The sequence below is a fragment of the Sinohyriopsis cumingii genome, chromosome 11, assembly GCF_028554795.1.
Source record: "Sinohyriopsis cumingii isolate HCF-2022 chromosome 11, ASM2855479v2, whole genome shotgun sequence".
Classification (NCBI taxonomy): Eukaryota; Metazoa; Mollusca; class Bivalvia; order Unionida; family Unionidae; genus Sinohyriopsis; species Sinohyriopsis cumingii.
Window position 1 is genome coordinate 14,683,050 of NC_142971.1, and position 19,131 is coordinate 14,702,180.

At 35.1% G+C, this 19,131-nt stretch overlaps 1 protein-coding gene across 1 annotated transcript in view; it reads right to left on the minus strand.

Moving 5' to 3' along the window:
- LOC149787641 (uncharacterized) overlaps positions 1-19,131 on the minus strand; it is a 106,753-nt gene that overhangs the window by 21,610 nt on the left and 66,012 nt on the right. The window contains exons 19-25 of the mRNA XM_089973820.1: positions 16,019-16,136; positions 13,068-13,238; positions 11,401-11,520; positions 8,870-8,980; positions 8,129-8,241; positions 6,693-6,972; positions 5,683-5,758 (exon numbers count right to left, since the gene is read on the minus strand). Coding sequence (XP_089829946.1) covers positions 5,683-5,758; positions 6,693-6,972; positions 8,129-8,241; positions 8,870-8,980; positions 11,401-11,520; positions 13,068-13,238; positions 16,019-16,136 — 989 coding nt within the window. The remainder of the gene's footprint in view (positions 1-5,682; positions 5,759-6,692; positions 6,973-8,128; positions 8,242-8,869; positions 8,981-11,400; positions 11,521-13,067; positions 13,239-16,018; positions 16,137-19,131) is intronic.

The window sequence follows — 19,131 nt, forward strand, 5'->3', positions numbered from 1 at the left end:
ATGATTATGTGACATCATTTGGGATGTCATTAAGTTATTAAACATGTAACAAAAGGATTGCAATAACATAGGAATCATGTGATAAAGTGGTGTAAATTCAGTTGAACTACAATTACAAGACTACAATATTCAAACTTTTGTAGAAAATAATTCTAGATCTGTCCCTAGAAGACCAGTTTCAACAATTTAAAGGATGTACTTATATCAGATGAGGTGATGGATTGTGTGAGTCACCTAGCCCACTTCAGCTTTCATTGCTGGGCAGCACAGTTTGAATCATTAGACGGTACAGTAAGTTTGGACTAAGAGAAATTAAATTCATAATGACAAAAAAGTAGTCCAGTTTAAACCTTTATGATAAAAAATTTCTTATCAGTCTGAAAAAAGCTATAAAGTCAGTTTGGTTCTATATTAGCCTAATATACAGCATATACATTAGCATTATCCCTTGAAATTTTTTTAAATGGATCACAAAAGAAAACAAACCAAAAGTGGACATTGTTATTGCCATCAACTCCCTCTGCAACGTTAATTCCATATGCTGATACAGTCTGAGTTAACTAAGGCTAGCTCATACAGTCTCAGTTGGCTAAGACTAACTGATGAAGTCTGAGTAGGTTAAGACTAGCTGATGAAGTCTGAGTAGGATAATGTTATTTGATAAGTTAGCTAATTTTAACTCATACAGTCTGAGTAGGCTAAGACAAGCTAATGGAGTCTGAGTAGGCTAAGACAAGCTAATGGAGTCTGTGTAGGCTAAGACAAGCTAATGGAGTCTGAGTAGGCTAAGACAAGCTAATGGAGTCTGAGTAGGCTAAGACAAGCTAATGGAGTCTGAGTATGCTAAGACAAGCTGATGAAATCTGAGTAGGCTAAGACAAGCTAATGAAGTCTGAGTAGGATAATATTATTTGATAAGTTAGCTAATTTTAACTCATACAGTCTGAGTAGGCTAAGACAAGCTAATGGAGTCTGAGTAGGCTAAGACAAGCTAATGGAGTCTGAGTAGGCTAAGACAAGCTAATGGAGTCTGAGTAGGCTAAGACAAGCTAATGGAGTCTGAGTAGGCTAAGACAAGCTAATGGAGTCTGAGTAGGTTAAGACCAGCTGATGAAGTCTGAGAAGGTTAAGACAAGCTGATGAAGTCTGAGTAGGCTAAGACAAGCTGATGAAGTCTGAGTAGGCTAAGACAAGCTGATGAAGTCTGAGTAGGTTAAGACCAGCTGATGAAGTCTGAGAAGGTTAAGACCAGCTGATGAAGTCTGAGTAGGCTAAGACAAGCTGATGAAGTCTGAGTAGGATAATGTTATTTGATAAGTTAGCTAATTTTAACTCATACAGTCTGAGTAGGCTAAGACAAGCTAATGGAGTCTGAGTAGGCTAAGACAAGCTAATGGAGTCTGTGTAGGCTAAGACAAGCTAATGGAGCCTGAGTAGGCTAAGACAAGCTAATGGAGTCTGAGTAGGCTAAGACAAGCTAATGGAGTCTGAGTATGCTAAGACAAGCTGATGAAATCTGAGTAGGCTAAGACAAGCTAATGAAGTCTGAGTAGGATAATATTATTTGATAAGTTAGCTAATTTTAACTCATACAGTCTGAGTAGGCTAAGACAAGCTAATGGAGTCTGAGTAGGCTAAGACAAGCTAATGGAGTCTGAGTAGGCTAAGACAAGCTAATGGAGTCTGAGTAGGTTAAGACTAGCTGACAAAGTCTCAGTAGGCTAAGAACAGCTAATGGAGTAGGGTAGTCTTTTAAGATGGATGAAACCAGGGAGGATGGAGAAACCCACCAAACATGGAAGAGTTTCACCAGAACTTGAGAATAAATCGGATTCTGTTCATGGTTTTTGTGACAAACACTAATTACAGCCATCCTGCAATGTATAGTAATTTGCTTTCAGTTAGAAAATTGTATAGTTTTAAGAATACAAAATCTTAATTTGTCAGTTTTGTCTCTGAAAGGGTTTTGTCAAGCCTATGTTAGTGGGAAGAGAGATATGGCAGCCACTTTTCAACCAGTGTCATCATTGTAATCAACATTTGGTTAAGATTTTGGTATGCTTATAATTCAGTAAGCCCTTGATAGATTTTCACCATACTTTGAAGATTCATTACAAACCCAAGACAGTTATGGTTGTATAAAAAAAATGTATTTTCTTCATTCTTGGATAAATCATAATAAATCTAAGACAGTTCTTTCTGCAACACACTCACTTGCTTACTTGACCTCGTGGTCAAGGTCACAGTAAGAAATATTTCCATTATGGTTTTGGTTAAAGTTTCTCTTTTGCCTGCCATAAATTAGCAAATATAACACACTTCCAAGTATAACATGCAGTCACTTTTTACCTGCAGCTTTTTGATTGTATGTAAAATATACATTAGATTACCCGATGATGTATATAAACCACAGGTTGTTGTAAAGAATAATAAATTACCAAAATAAATCTGTGTTGGCTTCTTTTCATTATAAGCACTATAAAATACTATGGTATGGTGAATCATCCTTTCTGTTTAACAGTGAACCATAGGAAAGCTGTTTCAACCAAACTGGATCAATTCATAATTAGTTTCTGCACCTTGAGCCATCTCAAACATTCCAAAATGATGCCATATGCTCTCTTTGTAAATGCAGAACCAAAGTCAAGCCTATCTTTTGTAAGTAATTCACAACCAATAAAATAGTCACCTACCCTTAAATGGATGTCAGATGGCAAGAACTACCAACTTTTTGATTTTACGATAAACAATGATAACACTGGCTACTATTCAGAATGGATTCTTCTTTTTAACTGCAGAGTACTGATACAATCACTGATATTTTTTGAGTGATAACAAGATTTTCAAGACGGACACCATGGTGGCTACACCGAATGCAAGGTAAGCATGATTTTTATTTAGGACCAACTAAAAATGATAAGAAAGTCTCAAAGCCCCATGTCAATGTGACCAACCAATTTGGAAGAGTAACAATAATGTTTTCCAAGATGGTCAATATTGGTAGCAAGATGACAGACAAAAGACCCTTGCATAAAATCTTCTGGTGTATGACTAGCAGAGTTACAAATGATTTATGTAGTACATATAATACATTGATTTATGTAGTACATAAAATGCATTGATTTATGCAGCATATATAATGCATTGATTTATGTAGTACATGTAATGCATTGTTTTATGTAATATATATAATGCATTGATTTATGTAGTACATATAATGCATTGATTTATGCAGCATATATAATGCGTTGATTTATGTAATACATATAATGCATTATTTTATGTAATAAATATAATGCATTGATTTATGTAGTACATATAATGCATTGATTTATGCAGCATATATAATGCATTGATTTATATAATATATATAATGCATTGATTTATGTAGTATATATAATGCATTGATTTATGTAGTAGATATAATGCATTGATTTATGTAGTACCGGTAATGCATTGTTTTATGTAGTACATGTAATGCATTGATTTATGTAGTATATATAATGCATTGATTTATGTAGTACATGTAATGCACTGATTTATGTAGTATATATAATGCATTGATTTATGTAGTACATGTAATGCATTGATTTATGTAGCATATATAATGCAGTGATTTATGTAGCACATATAATGCATTGATTTATGTAGTACATGTAATGCATTGATTTATGTAGCATATATAATGCAGTGATTTATGTAGCACATATAATACATTGATTTATGTAGTACATGTAATGCATTGATTTATGTAGTACATTATAATGCATTGATTTATGTATATAATGCACTGAGCACTGATTTATGTAGTATATATAATGCATTGATTTATGTAGCATATATAATGCATTGATTTATGTAGTATATATAATGCATTGATTATAATGCATTGATTTATGTAGTATATATAATGCATTGAGCATTGAGCATTGATTTATGTTGTTGTATATAATGCATTGATTTATGTAGTACATGTAATGCATTGTTTTATGTAATATATATAATACATAATGCATTGATTTATGTAGTACATATAATGCATTAATTTATGCAGCATATATAATGCGTTGATTTATGTAGTACATGTAATGCATTGTTTTATGTAATAACTATAATGCATTGATTTATGTAGTACATATAATGCATTGATTTATGCAGCATATGTGTTGATTTATGTAGTACATGTAATGCATTGATTTATGTAATATATATAATGCATTGATTTATGTAGTATATATAGTGCATTGATTTATGCAGTAGATATAATGCATTGATTTATGTAGTACCTGTAACGCATTGATTTATGTAGTACATGTAATGCATTGATTTATATAGTATATATAATGCATTGATTTATGTAGTACATGTAATGCACTGATTTATGTAGTATATATAATGCATTGATTTATGTAGTACATGTAATGCATTGATTTATGTAGCATATATAATGCAGTGATTTATGTAGCACACATAATGCACTGATTTATGTAGTACATGTAATGCATTGATTTATGTAGTACATTATAATGCATTGATTTATGTAGCATAAATAATGCATTGAGCATTGATTTATGTAGTATATATAATGCATTGATTTATGTAGCATATATAATGCATTGATTTATGTAGTATATATAATGCATTGATTTATGTAGTATATATAATGCATTGGGCATTGAGCATTGATTTATGTAGTATATATAATGCATTGATTTATGTAGCATATATAATGCATTGATTTATGTAGCATATATAATGCATTGATTTATGTAGTATATATAATGCATTGATTTATGTAGTATATATAATGCATTGGGCATTGAGCATTGATTTATGTAGTATATATAATGCATTGGTTTATGTATTATACCTAATGCATTGATTTATGTAGTACATATAATGAATTGATTTATACAGTACATACAAGGCATTGATTTATGTAGTACATCTAATGCACTGATTTGTGTAGTATATGTAATGCTCTGATTTATGTAGTACATGTAATGCACTGATTTATGTAGTACATATAATGCACTGATTTATGTAGTACATGTAATGCACTGATTTATGTAGTACATATAATGCACTGATTTATGTAGTACATATAATGCACTGATTTATGTAGTACATGTAATGCATTGATTTATGTAATATATATAATGCACTGTAGTACATATAATGCATTGATTTATGTAGTATATATAATGCATTGATTACGATAAATGACAGTCGCAAGCCTCTTGATCTTTTGTAGATAAATCTAAAAATATCTTTTAAATGTATTCTTTACCATTTATGGTTTTAATAAGTTATATTGTTCCATTAATAAATAAGATACATGTAACACAATATATGCAATTGTGTATGTCAGACCCAATTGTAAACTGCATAGATCAGATCTGCCATTGTATAATATGCAGCATTTCTGGGTATATGCAGTTTGTAAGGAGTAATCAGTTGAACAAATATAGTCCCTGAATTTAGATGTATTATGGCAAATCAGGTTCAATGCTGCTTGCAGTTTTAACTTGACTTATAAGTGTAGATGTATGGTTTATGCAAAACTGCAACCTAAAATGTTTATCTAACAAACAAATAAAATAATACAAATTAAAATTGGTTCAAATAATAAAGTTAACAAAATTATTTAATCCAAGAAATGTAGAAAACTTTGCCTTTTACCTTGGGAGAGAGAATCGCTGATTTTCTTGCCCATAAGTAAGTGTCAATCTTCTCCAGCAGGGAGTGAAGTACTTGTCTGGAAAAAAAGCTTGATTTAGTGTATGTATACTGTTTGAAACAAAATACAATTTAGTACTTGTCATACAAGATAAGAATGGTGTCAATATCTACATTGTATTAGATTTTATATCTTTGATGTGTTGGGTATTATTAAAAAGAAGTGAATTAAAATACTGTTGAAAGATAGGTAATCATAAATACATAAAAAGGCTTAAATAAAATTCATCTCATCTGCTTCAGAATTTTACGCAGTTATTAATCAATCTCAGAGACCTGCATGTAGCAAGCTCTTGTCAATTACAGCAAGCTCTTGTCAATTATAGCAAGCTCTTGTCAATGAAGCTGGATTATTTAATTCTGAAGAAAGAAGAGAGAAAATGCTGAAGCAGCTCTGTTGATATAAAAATGTTACAATGTCATCCTTTAAGCTATAGTGTGTGCCATAAACACAAGCCTATAATTGTGTCTGAAAATTCAACACCTTCTTCCTCCTCCTCCTCACCATCACCTTCATTTTTATGATTGTTGCATCATCAGTTTGTCTGTCTTCATCATTATTTATTTAAGTTTTTCATTCATCAATTACAACCTCAGATGCAAGAGGTCTTGGGTTCGAACCCCAGCCAAGTCATACCAAAGACTTATAAAAATAGTACTAGCAGCTGCCTCACTTGCTGCTCAGCATTAACAGGTTAGTGTTAGGACTGGTCAGCCTGGTGTCAGGATAATGTGACTGGGTAAGACATGATGCTACATGTCTGCAGCATGATGCCCCAGTGGTAGACATCACTATAAACTGCCACACTGCAGACATCGTAGCGATATGACTGAAATTTTTTTAAAGCTACATTAAAAATCCAAATCACGCACACATGCACACACACATACACTGATACACACACACACATCAATTACAAACAACTTACATGTTTGATCTAACAAAATCCTACCTTTGTTGTGTCTGTACTAATTCGGCTAGGACACAGGCTCTATAAAACCTGGGGGTCAAGGCTAATTGAGGAAGGTCAAACTTCTGCAGCAAATCTACAGCCAGTGAAGAGCCAAGCTGTCTGACCAGTAGGAAACCAAGGCTTTCCCATGTGATCTGGTCTGACCAATGAGTTTTAAGCAATTCATTTCCAGCATTTCTGTCTGGCAATTTACTCTCATTTAATTCACTGAAGAGTTGTAATATTTCCAGCCACTCCTCTGTGCTCTTTGGAATTAAGCCTAAAAATAGACAACAAAAAATGGATACCATATAAGTCGCATCCAACTGCAAACTACACAGACCCAAATCTACCATCACACAATGCACCACAGATCTGGGTCTATACAGTTTGTTAGGAGCAATCAGTAGAACAAACAAAATACACACTGATCTGCATGCATATTATGCTACAACAGTATAATATCTTTGTTGCTTACAGTTTGTTGTTGTTGTTGTTGTTGTTGTTCTAGGGTTTAACGCCATTTTTCAGCACAAGATAGGCCATATATGGCGGCCAGTATAACTGGTGGAGGAAGAACCCTGGAAAACCCAGGAAAGAACCACCGACCCACGAGAAGCTACTGGCAGGCTTTCCCATGTACCCATGCTAGCCGAGCCTTGGACTCGAACATACGCAGACAGAGGTGAGATGGCAGTGATCCGGAACGGTGAGCGCTTTAGACCACTCGGCCACTCGGGGCCCCGCTTACAGTTTGACTCAACTTGTAAGCGAGTTGATATGGTACAGAAACCTATGCTTTTGAAAATAAAGTGGCATGTTAAAAGACACATTAAGATGAACAAAAAGTTCAAAATACTGCTTTACTCACTAGAGATATAAAACAAAGTTTTCAACTTCAAAGTACAGTTACAAATCTAGGCACATGAAGACAACTGAATGGAATGGGTTGTGAATATTTTAGTTTTTACATGCAATTTACACAATAAGACCTTTACGGGAATCAATATGTAAATTAATTAAGTAAAAGTCTATGCAACCATTATTTATTAATACACTGATCATTTATGATCTGAACTGTTGCCCATCTTGCTTCATGTTACTTATTGATTGAAATTCAAATGTGCTAATCCCCATGTAGGTAACAAATTTTACATAAGTGTACACTTAGATATGGATGTATCTGAGTCAGTACTTATTAAAACTTACACCTGCAAATACTCATCAGACTTCACCCTCATCATCATTTAATGGTGGTGGATGGGTAAGTGGAAGCAACTTTTTCTCTATCAACAGCAAAATATTAGTCCAATGAAAATATCTTGTTCAGCAAAACAAATAGCAGTTAGACATTTTTCAAGTCACGTACATCAAAGAAGAAGATCAAAAAACCATATCTGCTTCTAGCTAAGTACTCACATGAGCCAGCTACTCACCTATATCTGAGTCAATACTCAATAACTGAATATCTGCCAAGTGGAGTATCAATGTGAACATTTCTTTTAGGCATCCTTCTTGCTTTAACAATCTCAAACTTCCCCTCCAATATCTAAAATAAATTGTATTAAGAGTTATATATTCAAAGATTTTCTGTAAGCATATGGTAATTCTTATGCTGTAATTGGATTACAACTATAAAAAGTAAAATCAAAGAAGATTAGATAGCACAATAAAAAGTGACATCAAAAAGGTTCAAATGAGTATGATTTGCTTTCTTTCATGAGAATATTGCATAAACTTTCAGACCGGAAGGAACTGTTAGATCAGTGATGTAGTTACATGTACTTGGAAGAAATTTACACAGAAGAAGTCTCATTTCAGTTCATGTGACATCATACAGTGTTGCATTCTATACTAAAAATAGGCTCCTTTAAGAACATATGCATAGGGGTTGAATGGCACATCAACAGAATACAGGCTACAGTGCAAATTAAAAGTAAATTCTGAAAAAGATAAAGAACAGCAAATAAATGTAGGAAGATAAATCCTTCCAAATAAATGCAAACATACAGAACTCTAAGAAAAAAGATCAAAATGTTAAAATTCTTGAAAATTTATCATTATCATCAAAGCAAACTTTTTTGATGAATGCTTAAACTTGTATAACATTTAATTGAGCAACAAAACTCTGCTGTCTATTTCCAATTGAGTCACATAAATAAAGTAGCATGCAGTACCCATATTTGTGACATGATTTCATTAATTGTTCCTGGTTATTCGTGCCGTACTGTTCTAAAATGGACTCTAACAGATCTTGGTGTTTCCATGTTATCTTGTGGCTGAAAGCACTGAAATGTTGAGAAAATACATAATTTTCAGTGCTATCCAGAATAGAACATTACTTAAGTAACTTGCCATCAGAAATGCATGAGTCATGAGATACAATAAAAACCAAGATTTTTTTAGTTTTAAGTTGTGGGACATCTTTTAAATGATTTAAAAATTACATGTCAGAAAAAGCACTCAAACTTAAATTTTATTTTTAAAAATTATTAAACTGTCTACTTGCGATAAAACTATATAATCCACTGCAGCATCACCTTATCAACCTAACCCTTCTCCTGCACACACATGATTTTTTTTAGCTCCCTCATGCCATGAAAAGTAAGATTGTTTCTTCTGCATCAGTCATGTGAATTCTCACTTTTTAACACCCTACTTATCGATAGTCTCCTCCAAATCTTATGGGAGATGCTGGGTCACCAATGCCCATGCACGAAGTACAAGACTGTTTCTTTAAATATTGTTCCATTGTTTCAATTTACTTTCACAATTCACATGAATGCAGGTAAAAAGAAACCATGGTTGATTTCACTATGTTGGCCAATTTTGTGTATATATATATATATATATATATATATATATATATAAATTAGCACACTTAAAAGAATCCAAATTCAGCTTCCTGGATCAGCTGGTTTTTAATGAAAATAACCTTTGTATTTGATGTCCTGTCAGTAAGTTCAAACAATGATTCAATACTTGCTGCCAGCTGTGTTTATTCACCACCTAGGCTTCTATTTGTTTGTCATCTATAATCATAACTGATACAAATGGGTATTGATGTTTACAGGGTAAATAGTATACACAGCAATAAATTGCTCTAATAATACTTTGTGTAACCTATACTAGTGAATGTATTTTCAAATAATGATTTTTATTTGTGAGATACTGTCATATAATTAACCTGGATATAATACAGTCTTGGTTATATTGCACCTTACACCATGTCATGTGTGAATGGCAGGTGCCTTTGAGCAATCAGTTGATATTTCCCTCTCTCTTATGTTTGTGATTTTGTGGGATCCCGTTTTCAGTTGGATAACATATTCAAGCCTCATAATACAACCAAACATGATTTGTTTCTCTGTAATTCACGTCAGTGAAAAATGTGTCATGTGTTATCTGACATAAGTGATACACACTAGAGAACAGATTCATGTACAGAACTTGTGGATATTTTTTTCTTTAATAAATTGATGAAAAATTGATGAAAAAAAAAGGAATAAATAATATGAATACTTGGTTAGTTTCTTCATTTTTATTATGAAACAAGTGTTCTGTTTGTCTTATTTATTGCAACATGCAGTGGGGGGGGGCAAATTCAACACAAATTTATTTTGTTTCTTAAATCTTGGAACATATGACCTAGGTGAAAAAAGTTTCACCGTAAGTCCTGGGACTGGGAAAAAAAGCAATTATTGTATCATGTCCCAATGTATACGGTAAATGTATTCCAACCAGAACTATTGGCAATGGGTGCATTACAAATGGGACCCCCTCACTACAATTTGCTCAGCAGGGCCTTAAAAAGAAGGAATTGGCAATCAGGGGACATAACTCTTCTAAATAACAAAATGTAATGCTAGAAATTAAACATGTTGAACATCTCATCAGTATAAAGATCAATGCCAAACAAACCTTGGTAAATTAATGCTGGCAGCTGCTTAAGCCTAAGTCAGGAGAAATGAAATATTAGAATTCATTCAAGGTTTCATGAATATAATGCCATATATCAAACTGGGCTGAAATCCAAGAAACCTTGGTAAAATTATAATGTCAAAACCAAAGTAGGAAGGATGGGAAAGCAGGGGACAGAACTCCTGTAAAGGATGTGGAACACTGGACACTGATCTCATTCAAGGTCTAACCAATACAAAGCTGCACACCAAATCTGGTAAAGTTCCGAGAATTCCAGGAAAGGTTACCTTGCTTAAACAAAATTGTTGATGGACAGACAGACAGGATTATTATAGGGCTCTGCTGACATCATTTAGCAGGACACAATCTATATTCTCTACCTAGTAAATGTACTGTGATTCACAAAATATTTGAGAGCATGCATATTTCACAAATTCAACAAGACCTAATAATGAATTAAAATATTATATCTATTAGTAGCAACATATTAATATAATGTTCCAATTGCCAATGAACAAATTACAAAAGTTTTTTATAACTTAATTAATTCACAAAAGTTTAATGACACTACAGTACTGATATACATGTATTATAAATCTGCTGATGCATGAGAATAGATATGGAATTAAATTGAAACAAATAGTGTTACTATGCTATGACAACCACACCCTTCCATCACCTATTGCATTATCTATGACATATATAAAGGTTACCATGATAACAAAGACTTTACAATACAGCTGAAGTCAAAGCCATTTAATTCACACAATATTCGTATATATTTCACCTTGGATTTCTTTTGTCATCCCAGAGGATATGCTGTGGTAGTTCTGTGCTGGATAAGAGAATTTCAAACCATCTGCTTCTGACGGTTGGGTGTTCACACACCTGTAGAACAACCTCTGATCTGTATAAGAAAATAATAAACGATAAAGAGGATAAATGTGAGATCATAAACTAAGTTCAATCATTTATTACACCAGCATGAGCAAAACAAGCCCCAAGGTTAAAAGTTTTAACCTAAGTGTTCTGGAAAATGATAAAATCTGAGCTCCAGAATTTAATGAATGTCACTGAGTGTTCTGGAAAATGAATGAACCTGAACCCCAGGTCACAATTTTGGTCCTTGAGAGTTCTGGAAAATGATGGAACCTGTGCCCCAGGGTTCAATGTACATATCTGGGTATTCTGAAAAATGATAAAACCTCAGCCCCAGGGTTCAAAGTCTGTCCCTGAGTATTCTGGAAAATGATAAAAACCTGACCCAGGGTTAAATGTCTGTCCCACAAGTGTTCTGGTAAACTACAAAACCAAGCAAACCATGTATGGTCAATCTGCCAACATGACTTTGATGTAGAGAAATTATTTATAAACTATATAAATGGAGTTTTATAATGAAAACAAGTAGGACTTATCTTATTCACCTGGTTTATATCATCTAACACCTGACCTTTTCACTACACAGGTTTGCAAAGTATTAAAAGGACGCAACCCTTTGAAAACTATCTCCCAGTCATTATATCCTGTCATATTTGTCTTCTTTACAATAGTCTGATACAAATTATTTCCAAAGATAAAGGCATAAATAATATACCAAGATTTCACTCATATTTGCATTCATCCAAGATCTTCATTATGTAAACCTATTTACCAAGATGTGTCAAAATCTGATTAGAAATACTCTCCTGGTATGGTTCAATGCCACATAGGAGAACTACTACTAACTTGCAAATCCAGCCCTCCCAGATAAAACATTTAGCTAAAAAGAAGCTAAAGGTTATCTGCCCACCTAGGTGGCAGTTGGGCAGAGTGATCTCCCCATGGTACAGGGATTGCCACCAAATCCTATGAATATTTCAGTTACTACTAGAGTGGAAGGCTCTCTTTATGGATGTAACTGAGTGGAGACTGTGAGGGTGTATGTGTATTATGACTGGGTAAGTATTCTCAAAGAAACATATTTTACGAGAAAAAAAACTGGTTTTCTTATTTAAATATGTTATCCAATCATAATACCTTACAAGAATAGGTAAGAGGTGGAGGGAGATACATCCTCTTACCCTGGAGATGCCATCTCTGGTCCCCTAAGCTTCTAGATAACCCAAATGGAGAAGACTCGATCAATGATAAATGTATAAGCCTATATTCCAAGTTTAATAAAATCTGGATCTACGATACAACCAACTGAGTGGTAATAAACTTAGCCAATCAGATACAAGTTGAATATCTATGTATTCTGCTCAGTATCACACTCCTCTGAGATCTTGAAGATATAAACCCACATTCAATCTATGATCAAATGCAGATCAAAAATATGGTCTCCAGAGTGGTAACAAGCAACTGTTGATGGACAGACAGAGCATAATGGACATAAGGTCATTAGCTTTGCGGCTGGTTGAGCTAAAAAACTAAATCAAAACAAACAAAAAAGAAAAAGACAAAGGAGAGTGAAACCTGATGTGTGTTGAGGTCCGCTGTTTGAGTCTGTGCAGCATGTACTGATGCAGGAATTCGGTGTCCAGTTTTGAATACAACTGACACAAATACAGAATGTCTAGGGGACTCACACTGCTGGATTCTTTGGAACACAGCTCTACTGCCCTGGCTGGATTAGAGGCAAACAACCTGAAATAATAAATGGGCATCAGAAAATACAAGTTCTGAGTAGCAGTGCCATATTAGAATTTTACTGGCCTGAGAAGGAAGCAGATGAAAGCAGTCAAAAGAGAAATGCATTGTGGCTGAGGCAAAATTAGGTGAAAATTATCCTGTGTAGAATTTTGACCAATTATAATAAATACAATGCACTTATACAAGGAGAAAGGAAAATTGTTTTTGAGTCAATGGAAAATTGCTAGTTAATGTATGAATGGGTCAGAATAGTGATGTAGGTAACCACTCATTTTCCACCTGTGTGATTCCATGTGGAATCCCCACTTGTGACACATGCAATGTAATAGAGTGGCAATCAAAGGTTACTGGTTTGCTATGGATAAACCAATTGAAAGAACTGATACTCTGCTTGCTGAAAAGAATTTGCAGAATTAATAAGAAATCCATTTCTTCCCTCTGTTATCTTTTTTAACTGCTCCATACTGAAATCATTTCTGATATTCTTGTGAACTCCAACATGTCTGTATTCACAAATTCACAAGATACCTGTAAGTGCAAATAGGAATTCTTTGTCATGGTCATGAACTTGAACCTGATATCATGGACAGAAAATCTCTTACCTTGTGTCTTATAATGTCAAGATATACCCAAATGCTAAGTTTGGTTGAATCTGTAACTATTATTCTAAAACTTAAAAAGAGTTATTTAAATGGCATCATTTCATATCTCCACAAACTTGGTTTAATAAAAATCCATTTATTCTTGTTTGTGCCCATAAGCCAGTACAGCTAAAAATTCAGTTCTGACCTTTGACCTTAAAGTTAATGTTAATGTGCTGGCAATCAACATGTTCAATAGAATGCAACTAAATACAATGTAAAGTCAATGTGTTCATCTGCTCAGTGAAGTAAAGAAAAATGCAAACATTGGCCTATGTCTGGTTTTCAAAACTCCTTCACAGAAGTCAAAGATATTAGTGGTCAGATTTGCACCATCTTTATTCTGAACCAAATATATACTGCAAGAAGTGTCTTAGTGAAAACCCAATTTGAATGCTATCATTTACACAAGAGGATTTAGTGATAACATTTTAAAGATGGCCATGATGGTGTCATGTTGGAGGTGAAATCAACCAGCTACATATTATTATAATATTTTTTCAGTCAAAACTCCATAAAATGTTGTACCACGGTACACTGTGGTATTTCCCAATGGACCGCAATACATACCTGGTATACCACAATTATATTAGGGACCAGCATATCAATGTTCTGGGGTGGAGCCTGATGCTTTTCTGTTTAATTTATGCCAGTCAATAACTGGAAACAATATCTTGTTCTGATTGACATCAAAATAACATCGTATTATTGCCACGATATTATTAGGAAAAAATATTAATTATCTTGAGATAAAAGAACAGAAAATATTATGGCCCAAACAAAAATCGCAGCCCCCTTACCCTGATAATTAAACAGCCAGTACCTAAGAAAACATGAATTTGCTTTGTGTATTTTAATTGTTGTATAAGTTGTAATCTAAAAGCTGTAACTAAAGCAGGATGATTAAGCTTACACTATAGCTGATACTGTGAAATCCATCATGCTGACAATAGATAAATACATTAAGTTGTGACAATGAAGCCTACAATTTTCTAGCTACACTATTGATACAATAGGCAAGGAAACTTTGAGTGGGGTGCCAACACTCAGGCAAGATATTCATCAGAGAGGGCCAGTAAACATTAAACATATTTACTCAAGGAACTAGAAAATATGTAGTGAACTTGAGAAATTACATTCAGAGAACAAGTGTGCTCATAGAAATCATAGAATCACTCAAAGTCTTACAAAGGAATACATATTAGACTTAACATCATATATGCTAGGAAATAACTAAAACATGACATATAGAGGGGTATTTTTTTCTTTCTTAATCTGAATTTGTTTCTGAAAGTTGGATTTTTCCTGACTATGTGTCACAGCAATGACAGGTTGTGAAAGATGTGATTAAAAAATCATAAATACAATTATATTTGTGACCATTAATTTTGTGACAGACCAACAGTTGCATAACAAAAGGAAAAGATACAGACTACGTTGTCATGAATACCATTCAAATCATAACAAGATGAATCAGAAATTTCAGTAAATTCATTGCTGACAGAATCTACCGATGTACCTTTTCAGCAAAAATGTACCATCATATGTACCACCAGAAAGAAATGCTGCAGTATAGCAGTAATACCACACAGCACAAGTCACGAGAAGTAGCAGTTTTTACACATTTTGGGAAGTCACACTGGCACCATGTTTATATATAGAGAAGCCATTCTGTGAAAACCCATGTCAATACAAACATCTCTTCATGAGGAGTTGAGGTAACAGAGAAGCCATTCTGTGAAAACCCATGTCAATACAAACATCTCTTCATGAGGAGTTGAGGTAACAGAGAAGCCATTCTGTGAAAACACATGTCAATACAAACATCTCTTCATGAGGAGTTGAGGTAACAGAGAAGCCATTCTGAGAAAACCCATGTCAATACAAACATCTCTTCATGAAGAGATGAGGTAACAGGTGGTGGTCAGACAAGAATGATCACCCATGGGACAGAGAGACTGATACTAAACCCATCCATACTTCAGTTGCTACTGGAGTGGATATGCACACTCTGTCAGCTTTCACGTGTAAATGCAGGAAGGCTGTGACCATATTGTGATTATGTTAAGTACAACAGAAGCAGCATGTAATAATAACTTAGACAGATTTGCAATTGGTACTGAGTTTTGTTACCTGCTGATGTATCCCAAGATGGAGATACTAGTCTGTGAATCTGGGGGATGGGGCTTTACTGGGTCGGATATTGCAGAAAGGATTGTCTTTTCTTCAACTCCAGTTTCTTCCAATTTTTCTAAAAAGATTACAACCAAATGTAATAAGAGCTCTGTTCCAATAATCTTTAGTTTTAAAATTTTTACCATCATTTAAAATTAAAAGAGAAGTGTCAACTGCCCATGTATTGAAAAACAAGCAAGCAGGCATTTCATTTTGACACTAAGCTTGTAATATTTTCTCAGAGAACACTGTTTTTGTTTAAGTAATTGACAATCTAACAACAACAACTGTACCAGATAATCAGAAACGATATGAATCAACTATGCATTTTGTGCCATATACATAGTAATGAAAGGAAAGCATTATTGAAAGATACACCAAACACCTGTTATCATCAGCATTTAAAATTAAGCTTTTCACTTCTCTCTCCTAACATGTTCATGTAATTATAAAAGCAGCAAAGCTATGCATAATTAGCACTATTTTCTATATATAACAGTTACAAAATAATCTACTATTATATTTTCATCATACAGTCTGTATATCTGTGTACAATGACCACTCAGAAAAAACCCAATTTTTCTTAGCAAAATAGGTTTCCTTGAAAATACTTCCCAATCACAATACCTTAGGAGAACTACCACTACCTTGCAAATCCAGTCCTTCCAGATACTACTTTTAGTTAAAGGGAGCTAAAAGTTGTCTGCCGACTCATGTGGTGGTCAGGCAGAGTGATCTCCCCTTACCTATAATACCTGGTGGCAAAGAGAAAGGATATTTCAGTTATTACTGGAGCCATGACTTGATTCATGAGATGAGTGAAGACCCAGGGGTTGATGCTGAGTCCAATTGGTAAAGCCCTAATTGGCATACCATGTCATTGCAGGCAAACTGCAGGAACTTCCTGGAAGCAGAGGCGAGTAGGAACATGGAGGTAAGTGTCTTTTAAGTCCACACTGATGGCAAAGTCTGCCTCTTTGATGGTATTTAGAATGTGCCATGGTGTTTCCACTGAGAACCAAGGAATGTGAATGAAGCAATTAAGGGCGCTGAAGTCGATGACAGAGCGCAGAGTGCCATTTGCCTTTGCAACCAAGAAGAGTCTGGAAAATAATCCAGGAGAGAAAGTATTTTGAACAAGTTCTGCCTTTCCAAAGAAGGTTGTCTATTTCCTGCTGTAATGTGGTGGCTTTAAGTGGATCCGATGAGGCGTTGGTCAGTGTCAGAGCTCTGGACAGAAGTGGATGAGTGTGAAATGTGGTGCAGAGTCCCTTATGAACTACTTGCCAAGTCCAGGTATCATTGTAGCAAATTTTGTCTCATTTGGCAGTGAAGAAAAGAAGCATTCCTTCTACCGGGATGTCTAGAAAGGGTGGATTGGAGACAGTGTCATTTTTTTAGGGGGAGAAGCCTGTTGAGAAATGGCTCACCTTTGTGTTTTATTAGCTTTGGTTTGCAATGGCAGTGGCTTATGCTGAGTGGATCTCTGGTAGAACTGTTTTCCGGAGGTTTGTGTTCTATGGACAGCTCTTGGATCCCGTTCCTAATTTCCTGTTGGACAATAATGGTTGTTTGCATAGTCTGGCTTTATGGTGGTCCTTTAAAAAGGTGGAGGTTGCGAGGACAGTGTCCTGTTCAGCCAATCAGAGATGAGTAGCAGCGGTGATGGCATTGGCCAAGGTGTGTTGTGCTGCCATATTTAAAACATGGGTCATGTGTGATACTAACTCCCATGCATGTCCTGTAGAAGTCAAAGTGGGAGGAGAGAGGCTATGTTCTGCTTGTTGGAAAAGTGACATGGAAACGAGTCCAGCAGAGAGCCCACAGCAAGGATATTGCACACTAACTGCTGAGTATTGTCAAAGGGCACTCGATCCATATGTATGAAGTGTAGTTTGGCCATCCCCAAAGCAGCAACATCCTAGTCTTTTGCTAGAGTTTCCAAGTGACAATGGTAGAAATGCTGACAGAAGTGAGATGGAAGGCATTTTTGCGAAAAGAAAAGTCTGTTAATGCTGGGATCCTGCAACTGGTGGTGAAGACAGTTCAGAATGTCTGTAACGCTCCCTGATTGCAGGAGTATGTTGAAGGTAGGCTCCTCCTTCTTTGTCATAAGATCATCAGAAGCTGGGACTCTAGTCCAGTTTGATGTTGGTGTAGGAAGAGACGGGCAAAACTCTGGGGATAAAAGGCAGAATACTTCCTCAGTGGAGGCCTGGAAGACTGAATCTTCACCTGACATCAAATAGTCCAGAATCAATGATATTCCTTGAGAACAAACATCATTGTCCTTAGGGGTACGAGGAGGGTCTACAGATTGATGAGACTGGCTGCCCACAAAACTCTTAGTACATCCCGAATCAGAAACTGTGACCTCCAGATGGTCACTGAGAAGGAAGGCTCTTCCCATGGCAGGATGTCAGGAGACTGGTGAGGTGATGTCTGTAAAAGTCTGAGGAACTAAACAAGGAAACATGCCAGTAGGAAGTCCAAAGGAGGAATATGTTTTGGAGCAATCCCTAGGTATGTTGACATAGGTCTATTTCGACAAAAAGGCCGTTATGTGATTGAGCCCTAAATAGAGGATGCTGTTGCTGCTCCTGATCACACGAACATTACCATGGCCAGTTGTAATGGAAATAGGCCATGCATGTGGGAGGATTGTCGTCAGATTACAGGATGCTTGATCCACGTATATCAATTTATCTGTAGATTGAGAGGGATGTGATAGCTGTTTGTTAAGCTCTTTCCCTCTGATAGGAATTGCTAGTAACATTGGGTTTTTTGGAGGTGAATTGGGTGCCACGGCAGTTTCTGATCTTGTTAATTTCTGGTGCTTTGTGACTGAAGGGAGAGAGGCCAAGTTATCCCCCTTTTCTGCTAAAATCCAGTACGGATGAAAGGTCAACTTGCAGACTGATGACATCATCGTCTTTTGAAGTCCATTTCTGTGCTTTGCCCATAGTTAAAACCTGTAAATATATTGAGCAGAAAATATAAACATGAGGGGCTTAAAGCTGCCACCTTGTAGGTATTATCAGTGCAAGCTAAAGCTTAGCATTGTCCCAGTA